At 46.6% G+C, this 21,702-nt stretch overlaps 1 protein-coding gene across 4 annotated transcripts in view; it reads right to left on the bottom strand.

The window, feature by feature from the left end:
- Nucleotides 1-21,702, bottom strand: part of arhgef11 (Rho guanine nucleotide exchange factor (GEF) 11) — a 34,978-nt gene that overhangs the window by 3,068 nt on the left and 10,208 nt on the right. For 2 of the 4 annotated variants that reach the window (XM_066723088.1, XM_066723089.1), the window contains 39 exons: nucleotides 20,119-20,210; nucleotides 19,112-19,210; nucleotides 18,695-18,744; nucleotides 18,328-18,385; nucleotides 17,958-18,160; nucleotides 16,965-17,036; nucleotides 16,600-16,707; nucleotides 14,928-14,982; nucleotides 14,531-14,568; nucleotides 13,787-13,879; nucleotides 13,476-13,544; nucleotides 12,930-13,034; nucleotides 12,355-12,453; nucleotides 11,997-12,039; nucleotides 11,529-11,625; nucleotides 10,644-10,766; nucleotides 10,304-10,327; nucleotides 10,038-10,173; nucleotides 9,707-9,812; nucleotides 9,527-9,556; nucleotides 9,089-9,212; nucleotides 8,733-8,927; nucleotides 8,566-8,613; nucleotides 7,760-7,914; nucleotides 7,365-7,505; nucleotides 7,119-7,195; nucleotides 6,689-6,814; nucleotides 6,175-6,292; nucleotides 5,897-6,075; nucleotides 5,731-5,806; nucleotides 3,958-4,128; nucleotides 3,602-3,683; nucleotides 3,108-3,188; nucleotides 2,905-2,963; nucleotides 2,595-2,783; nucleotides 2,029-2,277; nucleotides 1,427-1,528; nucleotides 645-925; nucleotides 214-343 (listed from right to left, as the gene is read on the bottom strand). In XM_066723088.1, the coding sequence (XP_066579185.1) occupies nucleotides 214-343; nucleotides 645-925; nucleotides 1,427-1,528; nucleotides 2,029-2,277; nucleotides 2,595-2,783; nucleotides 2,905-2,963; nucleotides 3,108-3,188; nucleotides 3,602-3,683; nucleotides 3,958-4,128; nucleotides 5,731-5,806; nucleotides 5,897-6,075; nucleotides 6,175-6,292; nucleotides 6,689-6,814; nucleotides 7,119-7,195; nucleotides 7,365-7,505; nucleotides 7,760-7,914; nucleotides 8,566-8,613; nucleotides 8,733-8,927; nucleotides 9,089-9,212; nucleotides 9,527-9,556; nucleotides 9,707-9,812; nucleotides 10,038-10,173; nucleotides 10,304-10,327; nucleotides 10,644-10,766; nucleotides 11,529-11,625; nucleotides 11,997-12,039; nucleotides 12,355-12,453; nucleotides 12,930-13,034; nucleotides 13,476-13,544; nucleotides 13,787-13,879; nucleotides 14,531-14,568; nucleotides 14,928-14,982; nucleotides 16,600-16,707; nucleotides 16,965-17,036; nucleotides 17,958-18,160; nucleotides 18,328-18,385; nucleotides 18,695-18,744; nucleotides 19,112-19,210; nucleotides 20,119-20,210 (4,283 nt within the window). The remainder of the gene's footprint in view (nucleotides 1-213; nucleotides 344-644; nucleotides 926-1,426; nucleotides 1,529-2,028; nucleotides 2,278-2,594; nucleotides 2,784-2,904; nucleotides 2,964-3,107; nucleotides 3,189-3,601; nucleotides 3,684-3,957; nucleotides 4,129-5,730; nucleotides 5,807-5,896; nucleotides 6,076-6,174; nucleotides 6,293-6,688; nucleotides 6,815-7,118; nucleotides 7,196-7,364; nucleotides 7,506-7,759; nucleotides 7,915-8,565; nucleotides 8,614-8,732; nucleotides 8,928-9,088; nucleotides 9,213-9,526; nucleotides 9,557-9,706; nucleotides 9,813-10,037; nucleotides 10,174-10,303; nucleotides 10,328-10,643; nucleotides 10,767-11,528; nucleotides 11,626-11,996; nucleotides 12,040-12,354; nucleotides 12,454-12,929; nucleotides 13,035-13,475; nucleotides 13,545-13,786; nucleotides 13,880-14,530; nucleotides 14,569-14,927; nucleotides 14,983-16,599; nucleotides 16,708-16,964; nucleotides 17,037-17,957; nucleotides 18,161-18,327; nucleotides 18,386-18,694; nucleotides 18,745-19,111; nucleotides 19,211-20,118; nucleotides 20,211-21,702) is intronic. The other 2 variants (XM_066723091.1, XM_066723090.1) reach the window with 2 other exon arrangements.

The following is a 21,702-nucleotide window of genomic DNA, read 5'->3' as shown; positions in this document are numbered from 1 at the left end:
GATGCAGAGGTGTTCAGATGCTGGAAACAAAGATAAATATATCTGAAAATAATGATAAGTTCAATAAGCTCGGCCATGTAATGTGTGTGGGTCTGCTGGCAGGTCAGGCTGAATAACAACTGGCAATTCTTTACATTCAGGGAAAAAAATACATTTTCTTGTACAACATTAAACAAATGATTTTACATGCAATAAAAAATTTAAAACACTTACCATCACCTGCTCCCCGGTCAAAGGGGCGCGTCCTAAGTATAGTGGGCTCCCCCTGGGCGTGGTCAGTGCCCTGATTGGCTGGCTGCTCCGACAGCGATTCCACTAGCTGCCGATGAGCCACTTCAATTTCCTATAACCAGATAAAACAAACCACATTACCAAGAGGAAGGAGAAGAAAGAAAAAAAACACAGCAACCACATCTCTTGGGCTTAATTGGATTTTAATTTATTTTCAGACTGAGTCATAACAAATTAGCGAGAGTAATAACTGTACACATTTATTTTTCCTCTGCTGAAATGCATTTTGTTATTCTGATGTTATCTTTCTGGTGTGACTGTTCCCTTCAATATTATCTGAATGTGGGATGTTGCTACAGAGCTTGTAGACAGGACTTAAATATAATAAATCACTTTTTAAAGCTCTCCGTTACCCTTAGTTTGTGCAGTTTGGCAGTCAGCTCCTCGATAGCCTGGAATATTTCATCCACGTTCCTGATGACGTGTCGCTGCACCTTCGGCTGCAATGGGCTGAAGAGGCGCAACCGGCTACGGTCCGCCTCCGGGATGGCCTGGCTTGCCCCCAGCGATGAAGTCACTTCCTGCTTGGAATCGGCACGGACGTCCCCGTTCCCCGCCTGTGCATTAACCGCATCCGTATCGTCAGTGCTGCTCTCCTTTGGACCCTCTGGCATAACCAGGTAGAACATATTGCCTGCAGAAAATCCAGCAACTTTTAATACTTTGTGGGAAAAAAAAAAAAATCTCTTTGTATTTTTTCCCAGGGAAGAGAACCGATGTTCTGCGGGTTTGCAGCCCTACTCATCATCCAGACTTTTCTCTCCCCACCCCTCGTTATAAATGTTGAAAATGAGGTAATCCAAACTGGGTGGGAAACACCACTGTACTTTGTGTGGCATTTCCCTGCTACTTAGAGGAACATTAGAATTCCACTGTAAATAAAAATAAACAATCAGACTTTCTAATTTTCAGTTTTGGTATAGGATCCCACAAAAATTTAAAAGAACCTTCCAAAGAAACGCTTCTGATTAATTGTGTTAATTTTAATGGTAATTATGTTGTATTAAAAGCACCCCTAGATAATTAGTATCCCTCAAATGTTTGTTTTTTAACCCCGTTCCCAAAATGTTGATTTAAGAAGTTCAAATATGATCAAGGCACAAGCTAGATCCCAAGATTTTGATAATCCTATTACCATCTAGATTGGCTCCGCCTCTTTTCTCCTCGCATGATTGGCTGGAGTCAAGGGTGACATCAGTGATGTCGTCAGGGATAGAAGAAGTGCCCGCCCCCTCAGCTGTGCACAAGAGAAAGATGAAGAGTGAAGGAGAAGGGGAGAGAGGGAAGGAAGAGGGGAGTGTGCGTGTGTAGGGGAGGGAAGATGAGAGAGAAAGGAAGAATAGCGAAAGATGTTTTTAATCACCACACCAGAAATAGAAGAATCACCCACATGCACAGAAGGTAAGAAGAGACTTGTACCATGCAACTGCCAGGTTTCAATTATTGTCCACTACTGCAAATTCAACATCTTGTCAGCCGCATCACTAACAGTGCAGAACTGTTAACCGCAAGGTGAGAGACCAGATCAGATCTTAATTTCCTTCAGCACTGAACTACTTTATTATTCTCCTCATTTATCTCAATTGTCTTTGTACTTGGAGTCTCACAAATCTGCACAGTTTGTTAAGTTCTATTAACCTGATAGGACTGTGTATAAATTATTTCCTGTCATACTTCTTATTCACCTGGATGAGCCAGCAGTCTTTCAACTCCCCTTAAAACTATTTAAGCAGGTACCTTTCCGGACCACTTTAATGCTGGACACTGACTGAAGAGGTGGGGCTTCTGTGGCCCGGGACTCTGACTGGCTGTTGCTTGTAGACTTGGGGGCGTTGACACTGCCTTTCCCCTCCCCCTCCGCGGGGTACGGAAAAGGGCTGCTTCCTCTGGGCGTCTCATTGGCAGTCTCGTTGGTGGGTGTGTCGTCCGAGTCCTGGCTCCACCCGTCGTCAATGTTTTTAAAAATCAAATGCCGGAGATTCTCCACTGAGATTAGAAAGGAAAACGGAAAAGAGGGGGTGTGTCACCGTGAAAACGTTCGTGAGGCAGAGTTTAAATCGTGGAAATTAATTGGGATGGCAAAGTGTTATTATTCCTTGCACACATACACACATAAAAGGGTCTCACAAAGAACTGGAACTGGAGTTAAGGTCACTGACGTCTGACATTCAGCTATGAAACCTACAGGACTACCGCCTCCCCGGACAAGGGTTGGTTTTTATTGTCCTATGTAACATCAGTGACCTTGGTCCTCAGTTATGTCGCCCTATAGCCAAGAGATTGGGCAGTCCAGCATGTCTCACCATCTAGCAAGGCAGCGTCCGCAATCCCTCCCTCACAGGTAGGGGGAGGGAAAACCTCGGAGTTGGGCCCCGTGAGGTCATCCGTGCTCTCCGTTGATTGGTCGGCCGGAGGGGTGGGCGTAAGGACCTCGTCGCCATCTTCTGGGGACTCGGCCTCCATGGACACGGGGCTCTCAGTCAGAGAATCTTCTGTAGAAACAAAAACAAGACCTCAGCAACTTCTCTTCTTATCCTAGCTATAATGGAGAACTTCAGGCATTAACATTTCCCCTCCCCCTCCCTCAACACCCTGCCCATCCCGTTCTCATACCCGATTGGTAAACTCCACTGCCAGGTGAGACTGAAGACTCCAGATCCAGACTGGTCGACCTGAAAGGAAGGAGACCATCTATGTGAGTTATTCACACAAGATGTCTGCAAAATAATTCTCAAAGCAGGCAGTCATTCAGAAGGCCAAGCTCCTTTCAGCGGGCGACCATAGAGGCTACATAAAAAAAAACAGTGGGGACTCACGAGACTGCCGTTGTCCTGTGTTTGTCTGGAGCCGGCGACAGAGAGGCCAGGGAGATTGCCTTCTCCAACAGGTCTTTCCAACTGAGAGAAAACAAAAATGGGGGAGGGGGGGAAAGGCCAGTTGTTCTTTAAATGTGATTATATGTGAAATGTTTTATCCTGATGAATAGATAAAAAAAAATCTTGATCTGAGATTGCCTTAATAGTTTACAAAAGTGGGCGGGTACTAATTTAAATATATCCTCATTTTGTGCACGGCACCTCAGATTTGGAGTGTATGAATGTTCTAAAATCTTATAATACCTTCTATCACTTCCAGGAAGAGCTAAACTGGATCTTCTCTCCCTGTGTGGACTGAACATAGAAATGTTTTTTTTCTATGTACTATTCCAACTTGCTACTCAATTTACAACTTATACCACAGGAAGGCACGAGGAGAAGAGGAATGTAATACATTAAAAAAAAAAAGAGGAAAAGAAAAAGCAGGCGCTCACGTGTTTTTCTCCGAGGACGTTCCTGCCACCAGCTCGTAGATCTGTCGCTCTGATGTGCTGATGACGTACAGGGCCTTGTTGTCTAGGGACAGAGAAACAGTGCGATCAAGAAAGGGGGAAGCAAGGGAACAACAAGTTTGCAAAGATGGGCAGGCCAGACATGATTTTTTCTCAAATTAGGAAATCTACCTTGTGGCAAAAAGACAAATGTGTAACGATCTGTCTGGGTAAAGAGGTTAAACAACACCGGCAAAACACAGTTGATCATTTTTTGTTTTTGCTTTCCTGTGAAAGTATGACCACGTCACTTACGCCCTTTTCTTCCAAACCTCTTTGAAAATGGATCAGCCCCTTACCAGTGGCCACCAATCTGACCAGCAGGGAGTCCAGACTGACGATGGGGCTGAAGGACATCTTGACATCGTTGTTGCCTCCTCCCAGGTTCCTGGTCGGGCAGCGGAGGACCAACCGATCGTCAACCCGCTGCAGCAAGACCAGCAGGTCCTCCAGTAACAGAGCTTGGATCTCTGGGTGGGGGGAGAGAAAGATACAGAGCGATGAGTAAGAATGACAGAGAGAGGGGATGGGAAAAATGGGATGGGATTCAGAAAATGCTGGAAAGGACCAACCAAAGAGGCAAGTTCGTAACTTCAGACCTGCCAACCCTGGACATTGTTTTTGAGTAGCACATCAGCGGCATAAGCTGAAGACACTTCATTTACGCATTTACTTCGAATAACAACTCCTTTATTTACTTTGTTTTCATGTTAAACTGGTGTCCTGGTATCGGGATAGTGCTCCCTGACTCACTATGAAGTGCAAGTACATTATTAATAAATAAAAATAGAGCCTCTGTAGCTAGCTGAAAACATAAAAGTAAAAGTAGCTCATTGCTGTTTACTTTTGCTCTCAATACAAAAAGACAAGATTTAATTAATAAAGTTAATGAATAAATAAAGTGAACAGCAGCACAGTCAATTAATAATACCTAATGGTACCTAATACCTAGTGCACTTTTTGTTCTAGCTAACCTTGCTAACCTTTCCATGTCATGCATGGCTGCAAGAAGGCATGTTAGTTTTGTTTCCAACAAATGAGAGTGGAAAGTCTGAAGAGGAGCACCAAACGCACTACAACCTAAACTAGGGGTATGGGGGCTGCCAAGGCACCCGTTGGGGCCCACGGGCAAAGCCCTGGTAGGGGTTCCAAGGGGGCTATGCCAACCATTTCTATTTCATGAGTGTATCTGTCACTAGGTAATATATAAATATATAAAATAAGCAGTGAACCTAATCAGAACTCAGCCCCAGAGCTTCATTCTGTGACTGATGCTTTTATGTTCAATATTCTTAATACTCCATGTATACGTGTAATTACGGTATATTCGGTTTCCTAGGATCTTGCGCAGTGTTGTTGTTGTTTTGAGGGAGAGACAAAGCGGCTACTATGTTGAGAACGAGTAATATGTGGAGACAATAGATTGTTAAACTATAGCAATCTTGTTGATTTAACAGTTGGTTGTAATGAAATCATCTCTCAGCTCTCTAATAACTTTTGTACCGTTAATATAAGTGTTTGCGGTTTACTAGAATTGTCGCAATGGTTTCGAGTAGAGGCGCTTCTGCTTCAGCAAGCGTCTCAACTTCCGTGGTATTGACTTGTGTTGCCGGCCTCAGAACCACATTAGGACGTAACTTCGGGAGAGGACTGTGCATGAACTCCACTCTCTGCATCGCTGTGACTGTGCCTACGACGCTTTTCACATACCGGTCCACACACACGTACACGAGATATTCTCGGTCCTCACCCCCAAACCCCCTTCCTAATTTCTGAATCAGTTGCCAAAGGTACTGCAAGTGATTAAGTGCTACATAATGTTTAAACATTGAGATGCTTTATTTCACGAGTAACGAATATACATCCAGCCCACACTGTTAGTGCCCGGCTTGCACCCCAGCACCGCAGCTCTGCATTGAGACCGACGTCAGAGCTGCGCGTATTTTGGTGTTAAAATGCCTACCAGTGTACTTTGAAGTCAAAATGCGAACATGCTACACAAAATGCATATAGGTTGGCAGGTCTGTAACTTGGGTGTGTGATTCAGCCTCACAGATGGACAGGACCCTTACCTATGGCTTTATCTTTACTGACTCTCCATACCAGCGGGCCTTCGTGGATCATCCTCTTTGTCGTCAAGTCCAGGTTCTGTGGGAAAACAGAATGGCCGTCAGGTGGCAGGCCTCTACAGTGTATACAAGCAATCAAGAACCTCGATTGGATGCGGGTTTGTTATACCTTGAACTGCGCCGCCACTGGATTGGTCATCCTCTCCAGGGCCGTGAGGTCCAGTTTGCGCTGGTACTGGCAGAGCCGGTGCCTGTTCTCCGTCTCCTTCACCGCCTCGTTGACATTCTTCAGGATCCCGCGGCAGCAGTCCTGAGCACGCTGGAGGCAGAGGAGGTCCGGACTGGAGCCTGAGAGAGAGAGAGAGTTACGCATACATAAATGATTCCAGCAGGCAGAGGAAACAAACTGCTCAAGTGTCTGATCCAAAAGAGAGCAAAGGGACTCACCGTCGGTGTACTTCATGATGTTCCCCAGCAGCAGAGGGTACTTGGTCAGTCGCTGCATCTCCGAAACCAGCAGGTCCTTCAGCTGTAGCCTCCGGCACTGTGGATTGGCTTCACACTCCTGCACGACGGGAGAGAAACCTTATAGACGATGCTTGACGGCCTGAACTAAGACTTCTCAAAGCTTTGGTCTCCCAAATCTTTACAACAACACAGGTATCAAAGTATTATTATGTTTTGAAAGAAGGTGTAACGGGCCAAAATCTAGCTTAAATTAGAATGCACGTATTCCATATACTTGAGGGGTCTGCCTTAATCTAGACCAATTCCTCAACATCCATACAATTTAAAATTCCTCAACATCCATACAATCTATACATGCTGAGAAAACAATGTCCTCCTGGTTGATTAAATCCTAAAATCCTAATCCTAATCCTAATCCTAAAGGAACAGGCTCTGAGAGAAGCACGCTTCCATGAAAGCTAGCGAGGAAAGGACGTGTCTGAAGGGCGCTGACCTGAATGAGCTGCTGGAAGCGAGGATCCTTGCGCTGCTTGCTCTTGATGAGCTCCAGGGCCTGGGCCTGGTGACTGCAGAACTGAGACACCTTCTCCTGGAACTCCTGACCAGCGGCCCCTTCAAACTGACAGACAGGGAGGGAGGGAGTTAGAGACAGGAACGCGGATGTGCATTCGGCAGCAATACGGCATTAGAAACAGACAAGAAAGTCTGCAAAGTTACACAATGAAAAATAGGGCTTTACAATTCCATTAAATACCACAGGGAGGCAGAAAAAATTGCAGTTGACAGCCAGCTTGAACGTGTTGTTAGCGGACAATGAATTTGTAAATTAAAATGCATTTATTGGGAATGCCCGTGCAGGACTGGATTCTCTGGTTCACCATGGTTGCAGGGAGGGACAGTGCAGAGTTAATGACGGGCCTTACCCTCACTAGCATGATGTCACCAATGCTCTGCACAATCGAAGACTCCCTGAGTTTCTTCATTGATTCACACAGGGACGCTGAAAGAAAATTAATCGTTTTAAAATAATAATACAACCCCTACATATTTACATCTAATAGGCACAGCTTTCTGATACCCAAAGAAATGACCGAAAGTCGCTCAGCTAGCATCCCCCAAACCACACTTTTGCCTTTGTGTGCCGCCACCCCCCCCCCCCCACCACTTACAATGCACTTCGAAAACCTCCGGCAAGTTGGGGAAGATGCAGCCGAGCTCTTCCTGGTTCAAGATGGTCTTCATCTTCTGGTAGAAGACCTGATCGAGAACCCTCAGCGTCCGCAGGTGTGAGGATTCCGTCGTGAAGAGTTCTGGAAAAGAGGGAATGAAAACGAAGCATTCATGGGTTAAAAAAAAAAAAAAAAAACAGAAGTAGATTAACAACTGTATATGGGACTTATTTTGTTTTATTATTATTTTTAATAATAAATCAGCACAGATTTCTTACTGGAAGCACTGCAGGGGTTTTTCCCTCACTCTACACCTATGCAGACCTATTAGTCTGACCACCCTCTTTGCAGCACTGACATAGGCTGGTTCGGAGGGGCCCAGAGGAGGGGTGTACCGTAAATGACGGCCTGCCGGTCGATTTCCCGGGGCTCCAGGGTGGACAGGATGTCAGGCCCCACCGTCTCCTGCCAGTTCTGCGTGTCGGGGTCATCCTCTGGCAGGTGGGGGAGTAGGTTCTCGGGGAACATCGAGACTGGGGAGTCTATGCTTCTGCAAAAACAGCCGAGGAGGAGAAGTCAGGGTAAGTGGATCGGCTCGCTGATACTGTGCTGGGGGGACTAGACTGAAGGAGGGACGTAGTGAAGCGTGGGTGAGGCCAAATGGAAGGATAGATGTAAAAGTAGGAACTGTCTTAGGGGTACTAAGACAGAAAACACAAGACACTTCTTCACACAGATTGTTATCACAATCTGGAACAAACTCCCTAGTGATGTGGTTGAAGCTGCAAATTTGGGAACATTTAAAAATAGACTGGATAGGATCTTTGGATCACTTAGTTATTAATGGACACCAAACAAGCATCATGGGTCGAATGGCCTCCTGTCGACACTTTCTTACGTTCTTATGTACTTTTGGGTTGATTTTAGAGTCATGTTCCGACTACTTTAGACATTCTATGGGCAATAAGTGAGTTTTGGGATCGAACCAGGGTTACAGGGTTTGGGCGAGAGCCAGGGAGAGGCTCTCCTGTAAACTTAGGTTTCTGTGATGGTTTGTGTTTTTTTTAGTGTTTTTATGGGGAGTGAGTTGAGGATTGGCATTAGGATAGGGCTGAGGTCCTGGCCATTGTTAGGGCTATTAATGGGATAGGTCAGTATTGGACTGGTTTACGATTCCTTGCCCACAGAGCAAAACACTCACTTCCGTCTTGACCTGGGAGTGTAGGGAGGGGTGGGATTCTCCAGGGATCTGTGGGAGACAAGAGCAAACGTGTCACGGCTTCCCACCGAGGACAGGAGACCGCACTGTGGCGGAGCTGTACGGCCCAACCCTTAACAACAAAGCGCTCGGTGGTCTGGCCGGCATACCTGGCGGAGAGACTGGAGGCGGAGGAGGAGGCGGACTGGTGCAGGCGGGCCGCTTCCCGGTCCCTCTCCTCAGCTGCGTCCTCCATGTCCACGTCGCTGCGGGACCGAGGGACCACCTCCACCCGCGGCTTGCGCCCCTCGCCCTGTGCTTTCAGGGACTCGGAGCGCGCCAGCTTCACCCCCCCGATGCCCAGGCTGAGAGACGCAGAGAAAGAGAGAGAGAGAGAGAGAGAGAGAGAGAGAAACAGTGTGCATTAGATAAAGACAGGGTGAAGAATCAAATTCAGGTTGTATTGGGTATATCCTCCTCCAAACTCTGATATTAATACTGGGCTAAGTAACAGCATATCCCCCACCTCTCGGACTCCAGCAGCTCCTCGGTCAGGCTCCCGGTGGACAGCCTCTGTGCACCCGGCTCGCCTCCTTCATGCTGGTTGTTCTCAAACTGCTGGATGATATTGCGCACATTGCCTGGGCGAACTATGCAAAACCCAGGGAGGAAAGGAAAAACAAAAGGAGAGGTGGGCAGTTAACTAATCAGACAAATATATTAACATATGAATGAATTCAACAACAACACCAAGAAAATCCGTGTCATGATCATGTAAACCAGCTGTACTAGTTTAAATTAAAGCTATTTTACTTGATTGATTGATTTATATCCACTGAAGTGTGTAAGGAAAGACATCTACTGACTGATGGAAGGTAACATTTCACATCTGTAAAATCCCCAACTCAAAAACAAAAACGAATGTCAAAAATGAATGCGATAAAGAAAGAAATAATAAAATTACCTTCTGTTGGTGACAACGGAACATGAAATGCTGAAAAAGTAGAAAACAAAAAGACACACACAAACAAAACAGAAGAGGCAATGATGAAAAATGATCAAATGTTTCAAATTAAACGGAATCTAAATTGAAAATAAGTGGAAAATGAAAACAGCTCTGCGACCGAGTGGTCTACGTCCTTACTGGACTGCGAGGTGCTGCGCGGCTTTGCAATGTATTTGAGGATGGGGTTCCTCTTCTTGTCCTCCCCGTCTTTCTCCTTTTCCTTGTCTTTCTTGGTAGCATTAGGCTGTGAAGGAACACAGACTCAATATCAGAGGAGAAGGAGGAAAGGCAGAAGTGAAAAGAAGAGAAGCCCAATGAAAGAGTGAGAAAGTGAAATACATTTTCTACACAAGCAGAGGGAGGGAGGCAGGACTGAAAGATGGAGAAGAGTTACTCATAAATGCAAGAGACAGAGGGAGACAGTTGGGAGAGAGAGGAGGAGGCAACACCAACGCATCTCCTGAATTACCTTCTTGGCTTTGGGGAAGAACGGCAGCCACTTCTCCTTCTCCTGGGATTTGTCCAGCATGCTGAAGACCCGGGAGTCCCTCAGTTTGATGCCGGCATGTCGCAAGTACAGAAGGACAGCAGAAGCAATGGGAGAGCTGAGGAACGGAGGAGAGAGAGAGAGAGAGAGAGAGAGAGAGAGAGAGACGTGTGAGGGTGATGGTCCTGAAGACCACGGCTTGGACAGGGTGACAAGATTAATGATAGAGTCAGGGTAGAGAAACGTACCTCTTGTCTTCCTCGTGCTTAGACCTGAAAACAGGAATGGGGAGGGGGAAAAAAATACAAAAGGTTAAAAAAAGAAACACCAAACAGTCTTCAAATCTAGATGTGACAACATTTCAACCGCAGAGGAAAACCCTGCTGGACCAGAGATCGGCAGTGACAGACTGGTGCATTGTGGGTGAGCTTGTAATGGTGACATAATCCCTCTGAGTGTAGTCAGAGTACAGACATCGGGATACTGCTTTATTGGCATATTGGGTTAATGGCGTGGTCCGAATCTGAGTGGGGGCTATGGCCGCACATGCTGCGCTAACTTAATAGGCAGTGTCTGCTGGGGACTCACAGTATCTCCCACAGCGCCGTCATCTGTCGGTCCACTATCTGCTTCTCCTTAGCCGGGTCACCATCCAGCAACTGCAGGTCTCCCTCGCCAAAGAGGGAGCCCAAGCCAATCATCTGTTTATTTCTGATAGAGAGAGAGAGAGAGAGAGAGAAGGGGAGGGAGGGATGGTGATTAGTATAGCTACATGAGGACAGCAATGGAGTATATCTGTAGTATTGCCACAAAGGAACAGATATCCAAACTTGTTCTACAGACACAAAGACGGATGCCCTAAACTGTAAACACCCCTGTCTGACGAGCAGAGTTCTGGTGTGGGAGGGGGGGTGAGTGCCGAGTACATTATGAAGAGAAAGACGGAGGGGTTAATACAGACACTGAGCTGTCTGGAATCACAAATGGAGAAATGGAAAAGGAATAAATAAGGAGTGAGATAAACAGGATCAGTGTTAGACGGGGAGAGAGAGAGCGCCATTGTTAGAGTGTAAGAGCGAGCGAGAGAGAGAGAGAGGGACACTACCACACTAAGAGAGATGATCATTGTTACGAGTATGAGACACTGAGAGATGCTAAGCTACTACCAACACAGAGATGGAAAAAAAATAGACAGAAAGTGATTGTTTGACAGAAGACGGGGAGAGGCGGCTGAGAGAGAAAAGAGAGAGAGAGAGAGTAAGTGGTAAACAGGGAGGGAAAGAGAGACTTAACCATCACATTGACACAGAAAGCATAAGAGAGTGAGAGAGATGGAAAGCATGTGACAGAAAACACAGTCCCGTGCCTTTCCTCTTAAACTGCCCTGCATGCCTTCTTGAAAGCGTAGAGACAGAGGGGGGAGATACAGAGAGGGGCAGGCTGTCCGGCGAGCTGGGGAGAGGGTCAGTTTACCTGTAATCCTGGATCTGCTCCTGGATCTCTGGGAGCACCAGCTGCTGGATGTCGGACAGAGGCCCACGGATGTCCTCCTGCGCCTGAAGCCGACTGTCTGAGAGAGAGGAGAGGAGAGGAGAGAGAGATGAGGGCAGATTACCTTCACTGCTTTCAACAATACTTCAGAGGAAAAGGAGCTGTTGCCATCAAAAATTATTTACACGTGAATATTAGGTTTGGTCCGGTTTAGGGTTAGTGTAAGAATCACATGTGAACCTAGGCTTTCGTTAAGGCTGGGGCTGAGTTTCCACTGAGTTAATCGAATCAGGCTCCTGTTTGGCGGGCAGTTACCTACTAATGCAATCGTTATACAAGTAATACAATCTGTACAAGGCATTTCTCTCATCAGTTGTGTAGAGAGCATTATTTGGAGGTAGTAAGCTAAACCACACATTACGATTTAATTCGGTATGGAAATGCTCTTACCTATGTCTGTCATGACGTCATCCGTTACGCGGATTTTTAAAGGCTGCAACAAAAACAGAGAGAAAATCATTTTCTGCAACTTGTAGTAACCACGTTACACCCACATTGTTACAACAAATGTGTCTGATTTGCTGTAACATTTTATATTTGAACAGGAAACTAGGTTCAACATCCTAGTTGTTGCCAAACCTACCTGGACATCTGGACAAACATTTTGGCACAAGCAAATAAATACATAAATACATCTTATTCACTGCTATATCACGTATCCTTTGTGAACTAACAGAATGAACTTCAAGTGACCGTTCCTGTCCTCTTCAGTGAAGACGTCTGGGGGGGGGAAGGAATCGGCACTCACCGCCTCTTTGTCCAGGAAGTTAGAGCAGATCTGCGGTGCCATGGAGCGGGCATCTTTCGGGCTGGCGCTGAGGTAGGCCTCCACGGACAGGTAGAAGAGCTGCGCAGGAATCAGGAACCGGTCAGACAAGGGCACGAACCAACAGAAATAAAACCAACACATCTTGAGTGGAATTTAACTGCATTGCACATTTTTTTTTTTGTTGGGTGTATATTGGCTAACTCTCTTTTCTGAAACCTGACATGGGGCAGATTGAAACACACCGACATCCCTCCCTGCATTCAAAGTCTGTACTTACATTGGTCCGCAATAACCATTTCCCCCACTTCTCCTTTTTTCCTAGCCTAGAGATCTCAATTACCACACACACAAGTCAGACACGGCCGCAGACACCTCTTTACAATGATCTTAATTATAAACAATAGCAAAAACTGTGATAACTGGACAAAAGGTGTCCACTGCATGAAAAGATATCCAGTACAGGCTGTCCACGAGACTGCACAGTCTGTAATGTCTGAGACCCCGCGCTCCATCCTCAGGGAGCGAGTGCTTTTGAAGACTTCGGTTCCTCTCACCAGAGGGTTGGGATCGAGCAGCTGGCTGAAGATGTATCGCATGAAGACGGTCATGTGAGCCGGGCGCGTCTTCAGCAGCTCTATATCCTGAAAGGGACCGTCCATCTGGAAAACGGGGAGAGAGGCTGATGGGTAAAAGTACAGCATCTTCAAACAGGCGGGGCATGAAAAAAATAACAAAAAAGTTGATGAAGGGTATAGAAAAGATATAAAGGAGAGAGAAACATTAAGAATAAGAGCTGCGGAGAAAGTAGTCAAGGAAACCAAAAAAGGAATAGAAAAAATTGAAAGTAGAGTAGAGATAATAGAGTAAGGCGATAATAAAATATATATATATAAGTAATACTGCAAGGAGAAGAGGAACTATACATGAATAGCCAGAGATTAACCTATATCAATGTTGTTTCCACAGCATCCTCTTCTGGTGAACTGCTTGACTATACTGGTGCCCATGACTTAATTGCTCTCATTAGCTCATTTACTGGAGGAATTCAGTGCCGCAGCAATTCAGTAACTGAAAGAAGCAAAATGTGTTCAGATTGTCACCTCGTTCTGGGTGTAGGAGTCATCGTCATCCTCCTCTTCCTCTGGCCCAATAATCTGGAGTCTTGAGCCCTATGGTTGGGGGGGCCAGGAACAGAAAACAAGTTAATACAAGACAACAAGTGTGAGAGTGTGATGCGAGTGTTGTTTATCTAGTGTTTAGCTCCCCAACAACACGCAAAGTCCTGCTCCCATCCAGCATTCCCTCATTCCTTTCAAATATATTTCTGATTGTCTACAAGAGGCTGTTTAATGACACTAGACCTGTGCTTCCCCCTTTACTGTTTAACGACACCCCCCTACACAGGCCTCACCTGCTCGGATGGTAAGAACGTTTCCGAGCCCTGTCTCCTGTGCTGGGACGTCCGAGACGGGAGCGAAGGGGAAGACCTGGGGCTCTCAAAACCCTGCGGGAAAACAAGAAGGGTTGTTATTTTTTGGGGGTTGGGGATCTGAAGGGAGCTTGAAAATGATTGGGCGACCCAAGACAGTGCTACCGGACTGCATCACATTAATGCATCTGCGATGGCCTTAGTAATGCCATCTCTGCACGAGAATCACTCAGCATTGAAGCACGGTTGCATTACAGAGAGTGGGTTAACACTGAATGAGTCTTAGATTGTGAGCAGGACTATGCCAAGAGACAAAACCTTGCATGGCTTAGTTTAGACTGGTCAATTCATTCACTGGACAAGCACAGGACATGCCAGGGGACAAGAGCCTCTTAGGAGGTGTCCAACTATTGTGTTATTATTATTATTATTATTATTATTATTATTATTATTTTTATTTCTTGGCAGACACCCTTATCCAGGGCGACTCTAGAGTTAGATTGGAGTGATTGGGGAAGGCTGCTTTATACATTGGTCTGTAGCCTTCTGGTAGTAAGTAAGCAACAGGATTTGGACCTGACACCTTTCCTGCTGAAAGTAACAGGACTTCATGACAGGACACAGTTAGAGAAGAAAAAGTGAGAAAGAAAGAAGAGCTGTTGTTTTGACAGGCTGCCAGCGGGGTCATCCATTGGATTTTAAGGCTGGATTTGGATTTTACAGTACCTCGAAATCGCCATCTTGTGAATCCATGGACAGACGACCTGTTAAAACAGATGAACATAAAGGGTCAGGATTGTACTGTGTGGGCCCAACGCATTAACTCTTCATATTTAACAACACATACAGACCAGACACATAGAGGTGTCTGTGTGTATGCGTATAGAGTGTTATTTGTACAATCTAGTATAAAAACCACGTGACAAAACTCTTGAGTTCACTGGGCACTCACTGAGATCCAGTCCCCACTTCTACTGGGTTTACCCTTCAACACCAATTAGGTGAGTTCCAGCACATTTAAAGGCAGAACGAGCACACAACCACTCATTACCACTGACATCTACGTACACAACCACCTGCATATCTACAGCCCCTCCAGTCTACAGTGTAGCATATCACTCACCTTCTCCCGCTCTCAGGTAGCTGGCCGCAGACTCCAACCTGCACCGCGTGCCCTCCTGCAAGAGACAGACACACGGCGAGTCACATAGCAGCCCGGCATGTTCAAGAAACGTTTCGGCCTAGTTTGGTACACCCGAAAGGTGCAGGAAAAGCAGCGACTCTGAAAAAGCTAGTTACTGGGCCCCAATATAATAAAATAAAAAACACGTGTACAGTAGCCCTCTGCTGCAGATACAGTACAATCCCCTTTAACAATGATACTGGGCACCTCCCCCCTGCCACTAAGCCTGGCAATCACCTTCCGAGACTAATCCGGTTCAATTCCACACGATCAAATTCAGATGCCGGTCTTCCTGGTGTTGCTGGAATTTGCCAACGACCATGTTACACCGTGGAACAGAGTGCCGAGACGAGGCACAAAGAGGGAGAACAGCTAAACGAGACCACAGAGCAGTGGAGAGAACAGCAGGAGATTGAGGTATCAGTCGACGATTTGGACTTTGCAGGAGGCTGTGGCTCTCCCGGCTCACGCGCCTCATGCACACATCTCGGAGGAAGAAAGGAAACCGCGGAGGCTGTGAAACCCCGCGAAGGCACGACAATTTAGACAGAGAAGATCCGGCTCTCTGCACATTCACAGATCCCAGCGCTGACACACGCCAGGGCTCCGGTGACGGCAAGAGAAGGTTTCTTTTAAAAGGCACCCTGGGGTCTGTCTTTTCTTTGCTTGTATTTTTTCTTCTTCTTCTTCCTCTATTTCCGTTCTCTCCCTGCCTCTCCAGTTGGTCGAACTGTTACTTAGTCAGGAAGCGCTACGGAATAAATCACTGTCACAATCCCGGTGCTCTGATCACACAGACCCCGGCACTTGAAAGTACCACGTTGCCATGACAACAGGCTGGCAGAATGCAGATCAGAAAAACTCCACAGATACATCCTTTCGTTGTGCAAAAAACACACACTCGGCTATCTCTCGCTATACCCCCTGCACTAGCTTGGGAGCTTAATGTAAATTCGCCATTTCAAATCACTCCAGTGCTTTCACAATCTCAGGCCTAGATGCAATGGAGGGGGCGAAAAAAGCATTGTTATAGATCTTTAACTTACATGGCTGCTACCTTCTTCAGCTTAGGATGTGTTTATTTAATTATTCATATTTATTTCCATTTTAATAGGACTATTCTAGGAACGGCAACTCTTGCTCAGGCCTTTGTTTTTAACGAGGCGAGGACAAGGGCATTGTATAAGGGAAGGGGAGAGAAGGCAGTGTGACACTGGGCTCAACGAGCTGCTTGCAGTAAAGCATGCCGCACTAACGTGCCACTCTGTCCACCCCTATCGGGTTTCCTGATGATTCTCCGCCTGGAAGTAGCGCGGCCCTGGGGGGCTGCTATGGCACGCATGTTACAAGACGGAAGGGGACTCCGGACCGGATGGTGCTCCGAAAGCAAGGAAGTTATGGATCAGCCGAACACCGAAGCAGGGCCGTAGCAAAACCGTATGAGGCCAACTACAGCTAGTGTAAACACAGCTAGTGTCCCTGACTAAAGAGTCTGAGGTATTTCACAATGTATACCTTTACACGGGTTAGTCTGTAAAAATGTACAATATGGTGAATTACTGTATAAGACTCATTTTTTTTGAAGGTGGATAAACCAGAAGACTGTTCTTACCAGGTCCTGCTGCATTTTCACTCGCATTTGGTTGGCCCGCCTCCTCGCACTCTCTATTCGCTCCTCCAGGGAAGGGGAGGGGTTTCGTAACTGCTCCTCCAATAGATCCTGAGGACGGATGGCACGCCAATTAAAAGCCATTTAATTTGCAAGTTTACTTTCAGTTCACTACCATAAAAAAAAGTAAATGCCTATACGTACATCTTCAAGACATCCTGCTAATTACACTTTTCTTTCAAAGATACTTATTTTGTTCTATTTTGCCACTTCACTCTCTGAAGAGAGGGGTGGGAGCTCTAGCCTACAGGGAATGTCTGGTGTCGCTCCATGCTGGGGTGTAAGCACTGAGCCCGACCAAAGCCTACCTGTAACTCCGCCTCTTCCTGTTTCAGCATCTTCCTGAGAATCTGAGTGGCGTGTTTCTGTACCTCAGGGTCCTACACGGAGAGACACAGGGAGAGAAAACAGTCAAAGCACAACATTCACTCAGGAGACTGAGCGAGAGAACTACAACCAGACTGGCTAGGACATCCTGCAATTAAAACAAATCTAATTTACACTCCGATTGAAGTACCGGCATAAGAAAACTAACTGGTCTGATTCCGCAAAGCCATTTTCCAAGTTTGCAGGATTGATTTATGCAGCTTAACTCCTCTTTACATAACTGGGCCTGCTGTCCGTAATCTGACTCGGGCGGTTACATGAACAATCAATGTTATATAAATGTCTATAATGCAGCAACTAGGCCTCGGCACTGTCATAAACTGCCCAATGCATCCACTCGCTGTTTTCCCTCCAAGTGCGATGCTGCTTTATGGCCACTAAGGAGCGCAGTTGAGTTATCTGAATTATAGTCTCAACAGACTGTCACTGCAGTGCCTTTGCGATGGGCTGTAACTTGGCCACACAATTGGACAGGCCCTCGATTTATTAGGAGCTCGGACCAATGACACGGTTTCAAAATGAGTTCACCGTGTTATTAAGGAGGGGGGAGGACAGTCTCAGGCGTCAGCAAGCTTAAGAGGCACAAGGAGGAGTTATACCTTGGGAAGTTACTGCTGGCCGTGAGGCATGTGGGATTTAAACCGTTATGGCTTCTCTGTGGCATTGCAGCTGGGCATTTCCGATAGACCATGACAACGCTTTTCCTGTTTGCAGCTTTATAAACAAAGTCAGAAGTGACATCAGTACATTGCCTGGCAGATAAAGAGTCCATTGGTTCTGTCCCTCTGCTCTACAAACCCCTATCTATTCAGCCTGCCCTTTCTGTATGAACAATCAGCCAAGGCGTGCTAAACCGCATCCTCATGCTTTAAACTGCTGCCGCACTCATACCCATATCCCCAGCATCGAGGTACCTGCAGTGGCTTGGGCCCGGTGATGCGCTGAGAGGAGGGCTGGGTCAGGGAGGCTGGTGGCAGGGGGGGTGGGGGCGGGGGTGGGCTCACCCCTCCCGGCGGCACCTTGTGATTGGGCGAGATGTCCGTTGGTAGGGGCTGGAGAGGGAGGGATGCCGTCGAAGGGGGCGGCCCTTGCAAGGTGAGGGCCACATAGGTGCCGGCTACACAACAGAGGAAAAAATAAAAGGAGGAAAACTTTATCGAGGCTACAATCTGAAGTCAGGCAAGACTGAAAACGTTTGCCAATCCACTGGGACAGCCTTGAATTTTTTATACATTTTTTTTCCACCTCGGAGGTATTTCCAAGTATTACAGAGAGGTGACTTACATTTGATTAGTTTCACCACTTCATGGTGAGACATTGAAGACACCAGGCATCCATTCACCTGCAGGGAACAGAAGCCGACAGAGGGAGAGAGGAAGTTATATCTGAAACAGCAAGAAGCTTTACTGTGTGTGTCTACCTCCTAAGGAAACTCTTCCTCTTCTGAAGTCCTTATATGAAACAATGCAGGAATATTCGGATATCTCTGTGATTAGCCTTGGTTGCCTGCTGTTGCCTACTTAATCAGCCACACTGTATGACATACCAGCTAAACTGCTCGAATTATTTCGCAGCTTTCATTTCAGGAGTAAATTCTGTGCAGTCCTTTAAAGAGCGCCTAAACTTCTTCATTTTGAATTTGCAGTCTTACCTTGATGATTCTATCGCCCTCGTGAACGCCCGCTTTTACTGCCGCGCCTCCTAGGAGAATAAATAGTTGAATGTTTAAAAAAAAAAAAACATCAATCTGGGCCTGCACACTCCGAACCTCAAGATGACATCACAGAGGGATGACGCCTCCGTAAAATAGAAAAAACATCACGCCCTTTCTACGCCACGTTAAGCTTTGCAGGGATATTTTAATGGAAAATGTAATGGATTTAAAAAAACAGCACCAAGCGAAGGAGCGCACGTGCCGAAGGCTGGCCGGTAACCTTCTTGTCCGAGTTGTGGGTGGGAACAAGGGGTTGTTGCACAGCTCAGCAGTGGCAGAATTCAATCCCATCCTCATGTGCTTGGAAGGGGTAGGGGGGCGGGGGGGCTTTGGAAGGCGGTGGCGGGATCATACCTGGCCTCACATTCTGCACCAGCTTGATCCGCTCCCCGCATACTGTGAACCCGAACCCGAGCTGGTCCCTCTGCACAATGACACACCTCTGCACTAACCCTGCGGTGGACAGAGATGAAGCGCAAGTTATCACACCATGATGATCACTCTCACAGAACTGCAACAGTGATTCCATAAGCAAGCCATGGGGAAGACGGGGGGTGGGGGGGGTGGGATCTACACAGATCTAGAACTTCTTCCCACGCATTCACGGTCTGCTTTGGCTGTTTCTTTTTTCGTAAATCAGACTTGACAGCATAATCTGCAATAGCCTGACAGGGCACGCAAAGGAAAAATCAATGCTTGAACTCTTGCCCCTAACCAGTGGTCTTTAGCTGGTCGCAGGAAACTCAATCCTGACACCCAACTGATCGCCTGGTGCTTCACTGATGATCTGTGATGTTAACTATCACTCTGGGCGACACAGGAGGGCAAGCCGGGGAATGTGTAGGGTCACAAGAGGACATGAGTTACCCCACGATGGCACATGGAGTTGTTCACTAGAGGGATTCTCTTTACAGCTTAGCTTCTGGGATCTAGGCTATAATTGAAAGTCATTGTGGGTGTCTCCCCCTCTTTGATTAACGCAGTGCATCTGTCTGGAAAGTAGCAGACTGTTTAGATTACTGTGGCCCACACAGTCTGAAAACCACAATCGATTTGTTGGCTGTGATCCGAGGCCAAAGTGCCATAGAGTAAGCTAGCAGGTTCCCAGGCACTGAAGAGTAACAAGTGAAGATTAAATGATATCATTAAGTGTACAGTAGTTTGCACATTAAATACACTGAGCTGATTTAAGATGAGGGAGGAGGTAAATTTGTGACTTCTAACATGGGTCACCATCTTTACCATTTACTGAAATGCTGTTCAGACAGAGTTCGATTACACTAAATCTATGGTGGATATGGTGGATAACTATGTTTCTAGTGAAAGGTCTGAAGACTTTAGGGCATCTTTAGGGTCCTGACCTGTGTTCTCAGTGGTGCAGTCAGAGAGCGACTCCCTCTGCTGGCCGGAGGAATTCCTGCGGTCAGAGTCTCCCATGGATAGGCTGCTTAACCTAGGGAAAAGAGAAAGAGAGAAGAGGGGTGGAGGGAGTTGAGGAGACAGAGAAAGAAAAGAGGTGGACTGGGTTAGAGAGACACTGAGAGAAACAGAGGGATTTTAATCACTAAGATTACAGGTAAAGAAAGGGTCAACAATTAAAAGCTCAGAAAAAGTAAATTGTTCGGAAGGAAAATGTAGTTAGATCTGTGCGTGCTTGTGTGTGTGCACCTGTGTGTGTCTGTGAGAGTGCTGGCATGCATACACATGCAATTGAGAGATTATTACAGTTACATTTTCCTCATCCAAGCATGCAATAAAAACAGGATACTTGGTTTTCTTTGATTGTGTGCCCAAATAATACAACAAGGGAGGAAGGGATTACATACTTTAATTCTACACTTATTTTCAGCGTTTTCCTTTACTGAAACAACGCATATACATTTCATGAAAACGAGGGGAGAAAAATACCGGTGGTCCACGCAAACAGTGTCGCTCAGCAGCCCCATTAATTGATCACTATCAAAGCAGCTGCAGTAAGGACCGCCCTCTGCGATCGTTAGCAGACCAGCCCGCCCTGCTTTACAGGGTAACTCGGAGCCAGGGTCAGGGGTGGGATCTGCCCACATTGCAAGTGCAGACTGACTCACAAACCCTAATCCTCTGCACACCACCCTGCTCAAAAGTCTGCGTTAACGCCAAGGCCAATGATGACACAGTGAGCTTCCCAGGCCACGTCTGAGATCAGGAATTACTCTGCAGCAGTACATAGGTATTCACATCCCAGAGAAGAATAAAGGCCAGCAGACTGCAAATTTGGCCAGCTGGGTCGAGCCCCATGTTTTAGCATACCATTTAGCCACTTTATGGGAGACGCAGGAACTGTAGCCCACACCCACCCCCCCCTCAGAAGAGCGTTTACGCTGGCGGGGACGCGCGGGAGTGACAGTGGAAACAATGTCGGAACAATAGGCCGGCATTCTTTTCAGTGGTGCATTGTTTTCAATCACAGCTGTGGGACTGGAGGAACCAAAGGGGATAGTCCTTCAGGCGGCTGTTAAGCTGGTAGATAATTAAAAATGAATGAATACTTTGGGCTTCATGATCCACAATAATAATGAAGGAGACGGGCTATGGTGGTGGGGGGGGTTGGGAAGGTTAGGGGGTGGTGGGACATAAAAAGACAAACATACCCTTCTGACATATACCGTACGCAGATCTGTATGGGCATTTACACAACCTAATTTCCACCATGCGGGTGCTTGGTGTTCTTTAAAGGGTAAAGCAGGAAGCAGAGGCAGTCTCTTGTATTTTGCATTGTAAAACAACACAAACACAAAAAAAACACACAACAGACAACGGCACTGCCATATCAAGCTCCCGTCACACAGCTGGGAGACCTATGCTATGCAAAGCAACATGCACGGCGCTTTCCGTGCTATAAACACATTGGCAGGCACAGTCAAAAACAGTGCGAGAATAAGAACGAGCAAGAACACATAACAAAT

Source organism: Amia ocellicauda, chromosome 14 (genome assembly GCF_036373705.1).
Source record: "Amia ocellicauda isolate fAmiCal2 chromosome 14, fAmiCal2.hap1, whole genome shotgun sequence".
NCBI lineage: Eukaryota > Metazoa > Chordata > Actinopteri > Amiiformes > Amiidae > Amia > Amia ocellicauda.
The sequence above is the reverse complement of the archived record's forward strand: the minus strand, read 5'-3'. Positions and strand labels throughout refer to the sequence as shown.